General features: G+C 25.4%; 1 protein-coding gene across 1 annotated transcript; it reads left to right on the top strand.

The window, feature by feature from the left end:
* Positions 1-1,763: 1,763 nt before the first annotated feature.
* Positions 1,764-2,408, top strand: LOC145842610 (kelch-like protein 32). Its single transcript, XM_082950084.1, has one exon. It carries the CDS (start codon positions 1,764-1,766, stop codon positions 2,406-2,408), a length of 645 nt encoding a protein of 214 aa, XP_082806210.1.
* Positions 2,409-4,010: the final 1,602 nt, after the last annotated feature.

Genomic DNA, 4,010 nt, shown 5'->3' on the forward strand with positions numbered 1-4,010 from the left:
ATTTCCAATATACTCTTATTGGCTGGGATATTTTAACAACCAAACTGTAAAAATATCCATAGAACAAAAAAAAAAATTACCATTCTTTCAACGTATAATACTAAAGTTGTTAGAGAAATTTCTATTATTTGAAAATCTAATTTTTAAGATATAGATAAATTATCACTCAAAAAAAGAAAACAAATATTAAATACGTCTTTTTAAATTAGATAAGACAACTTTATTTTATCGTAGGATAGTAGTGTTTTTTATTCATTTAAGATTTTAAAAGACTGTTTTAACTGTAGGATAAGATATATTTTTTACCATAGTCTTTTTCCGCTTTTCAACCCTGCATTTGTCAAAGGATTTTATTGAACTATTCGACTTTGTCCTCTTATATCTTAAAAATCGTTGATTTCCAAGAGACTTTTAAACAGTTAGGTTCTTAAAAATAAAAAAAAAACAATTGAAATTAATTGTTTTTTAAGTAACTATGTATTTAATAAAATTTAAACAATGTGTAAAAATTATACAAATAATATAAAGTTTAACAAAGTTTAGTTTCAAAAGTCCTTTTATTATTTAGATATAAATACTCACTTATTTATAATAATTAAACTTATTTATTTATTAATTTATTATTTATTTATTTTAACTTATTTATAATAATTTAAAACCAAAGGATATCAGATTTGAGTTTCAAATTTGTTACACATGGGCCAAATTTACATTCATATTGGTTTTTACTTTTACAGTCTGAATTTTGACAAAATTTTATAAACAGTATCACGCGAATTCTCCTATCAGTAATCTGCTCGTAGACTTACTCTAACTTAGAATGTTTAATTTATAAAATGAATATTTTATTTTTAGTTACAATTTGTATGGCATAAAATAACGGCATTATATATTAAAACATATTAGTATTTATATTATTATTAATAATAAAGGTTTCTATATCTAAAATTTCTCAACTATTCTGAGCAATTTAAAAAATCGAATACTTGTACACGTTGAATTCTTTAGATGCACCTGATTTAAAAGATCATGAAATCGTTTCAGCTTTAAAAATAAATAAGATTTTGCAAAATGAAGATACAATAACAAAGATCAGCAAAATCCTTCAAGAAAAATTAACAGTTAAGAATATTGTCGCATTTTGTTGTTTAGCTAAGTGGTACAACCTAACTGCTATTTCTGAGTCATCCTTGAGTTTTATTGAACGTTGTTTTCCGAAGTTAGTCAAAACTGAAAACTTTTTACACTTAGATTTTAGTATTGTTGCAAAAATACTAGACAGTTCTGAATTAAATATTCACTCAGAAGTTGAAGTATTTGATGCAGTAATTACTTGGTTGAAACACAACAGTGAAGAACGTAGCAAATATGCAAATCAGTTGTTATTAAAAATACGATTTCACTTATTATCGGATGATACATTAAAACATTTATTAGACTATACTTTGTTGCTTACTGAAAACATAGAATGTAGAAAAACATTTAAAGAAGTATCATTAAACCAAAAAACGTTTTATTTGACGAAAACAGATAGGTACTGCACAAGTAGGTATTGTACCCAAAATAAGTTTAACGTATTTATATGTGGTGGACAAGATGGTCAGTTGTTTGCTGTAAAAAATGTATACCAAGTTGATGGAAGCAATTTAAACAATGTTAAAAAAGTTTCTTCATTGAAAAATAGGAGAAAGGATTCAAAAGCATTTTGTTTAAAAGGAGAAGTTTACGTATTTGGTGGTCGTGATGTTTATGGTTCTAATATAATGTCTGTTGAAAAATATTCATCTTTTACTAATACATGGAGTGTAGTAACTGATTTGCCCGAAAAACGTAAAAACTTTTGTGCTTGTGCATTTATGGAAAATGTTTTTATCATCAGTGGATACTGTGATAATTGTAATGGTGATTTGGTAGATACAAATTCTTGTTTGAAATTTAATTCAAACGATAACTCTTGGAAAGAAGTTCGTGGAATAAAGAATGCGAGAACATATGCCGCTTCTATAGTTTTTCAAGGAAATATTGTAGTTTCTGGTGGTCAAACTAGACAAACGTATAAGACAGTAGAATCATATGATGTATTTGCTGACAAATGGACATCAATGCCTGATACAATATATAGTCATAGTTCTCACAGTTTAGTTGTTGTTAAAGATAAATTGTTTGTTATTGACTGTAGAAGTAATAATTCTGAAGTTTTGAACAAGATTAGTGGAAAGTTTGTTGCTATTAAGCGTCAACCTAGAGTTTATTATGGAAAAAGTCTGTCAATAGGTAACAAAATTTTAGTTATTAGAACATCATCAATTGCTTTTTATGACGTTGATAAAGAAGAATGGTCTGAAAAAATATTTGAAGTGACAAAATCTTTTTGTCGTTTTTCTTGTGTGAAGGTTCCTTTGTATTAATTTTTTGTGTAAATATAAAACCCTTAGTTATGTTTAATGCCAAATATTAAGTGTAAAGATTAGAAATAACTACTAATGTGTTGATTAAAATATTTAAAAAAATAAACTTCGTACAATACTGCTTTTATGATTTGTTATGATTTGATAAAGATAAATGATCTGAAGAAACATTTGAAGTTACAAAATATGTTTCAATTGTAAAGTTACCTTGGTATTGATACTTTTTGTTTTAAAATTATGCATAATGCGCAATTTTTTTGTAGACTAGATTACAAACTAATATTGTTTTTTTTTTTTACAATTAAACAAAAAAAAAACTAGATTTTTGTCATTTATAAATATTTAAGAAATAATTAATTTTCGTTCTTGTTTATCCGTCTTTAAATTTTATATAGATGTTTATCCGTCTTTAAATTTTATATAGATATTAGCTGTAAATAAATTATTGTACTATAATTATATGAAGTATAGATACACTTAATAGGGTGGTTCTGATGCCTTGAGTTTCCGGTTAAAAATTATTGAGAACCAAACAATTAGATAACACAAAGTATTAGCTACCTAGCTCTCACGACCTTCTTTAATTTTTATGAAAACACCTCCAAAGTAAATTGTATGGGACCTTACAATTTCAACCTTATTTTTTAGCTGTAAAACTTTAATTGCGCATTAATCATCTAAAATCACATTCAAACCGTTTTAAGCCGATTTGAAGAAGCTTTATTAAGTAACTAATTGCTTTCTGTAATTTTTAATCATGTTGGTTTTTTTTTTGAGAAAATCAACCATTGTCTCTGTAAAATTTTCTGCAAGTCGTTTAAAAATCTGCAGCTAAAACTTAAAAATTAAATTTTAAGGGTCCCATTAAATTTAATAAGTTAATGATTTCAGAAAAATTAAAGTAAGCCACGGTGGTGAAAAGCTAGAAAGCTTATACTGTTTGTGCTTTTTATGTTTTGCAAGAAGCTTTATAAAATATCATTCTGCTACTTAATTTAATGTTTTTTTTAACAGCATATGCGCCCTAATATAAATGTATTACACAAAATTGTTTTTTATAAACTTGCTTACGCAGTATTATAAGTTGGCGGGCCAAATTAAAAAAAAACAGTTATCTGTTGGCCGGATCTTTTTGAAGTCATTTTATTACAAAAATAACTTCAATTTTACGTTTTAATAAAAATTTAAAGACTATATATTTTTTTCTAGCAACGTTAGGGTTGACAATTAATTTAGAAGATATTCAAATTATGAATTTTTAAATATAATTTTTTCAACAATTTTCAATTCAAGCTTCCGTCGTTTCTCCTAGAAGTTTCTTCATAGCTTTTCTAATTGACAGTAAAATGAAGTGAAGCACACAAATACAGAAAATAAGATTAGATAGTAAGAAAGTAATTAGTTATTAATCAATTAGTAATTACGTGCTTGTGCGAGTACAAAGGATTTTAATTAATTAATTGTAAATAAAACTAAGCAAAAACGGTCTTTAAATAAAATAAGATAACACTTATTAACAAAATGCTAGTAATAAAAGATAAAACTTAAGATGGTATAATAAGTAAAAAATTACGATAATAACTAAAATAAATTTAAAAAAAG

The sequence above is a fragment of the Thalia democratica genome, chromosome 1 (genome assembly GCF_965202585.1).
Source record: "Thalia democratica chromosome 1, ktThaDemo2.hap1.1, whole genome shotgun sequence".
Classification (NCBI taxonomy): domain Eukaryota; kingdom Metazoa; phylum Chordata; class Thaliacea; order Salpida; family Salpidae; genus Thalia; species Thalia democratica.

Bases quoted from the DNA above. Each gene is read 5' to 3' on its own strand.
- LOC145842610 (XM_082950084.1), top strand. From the start codon at position 1,764: ATGTCTGTTGAAAAATATTCATCTTTTACTAATACATGGAGTGTAGTA.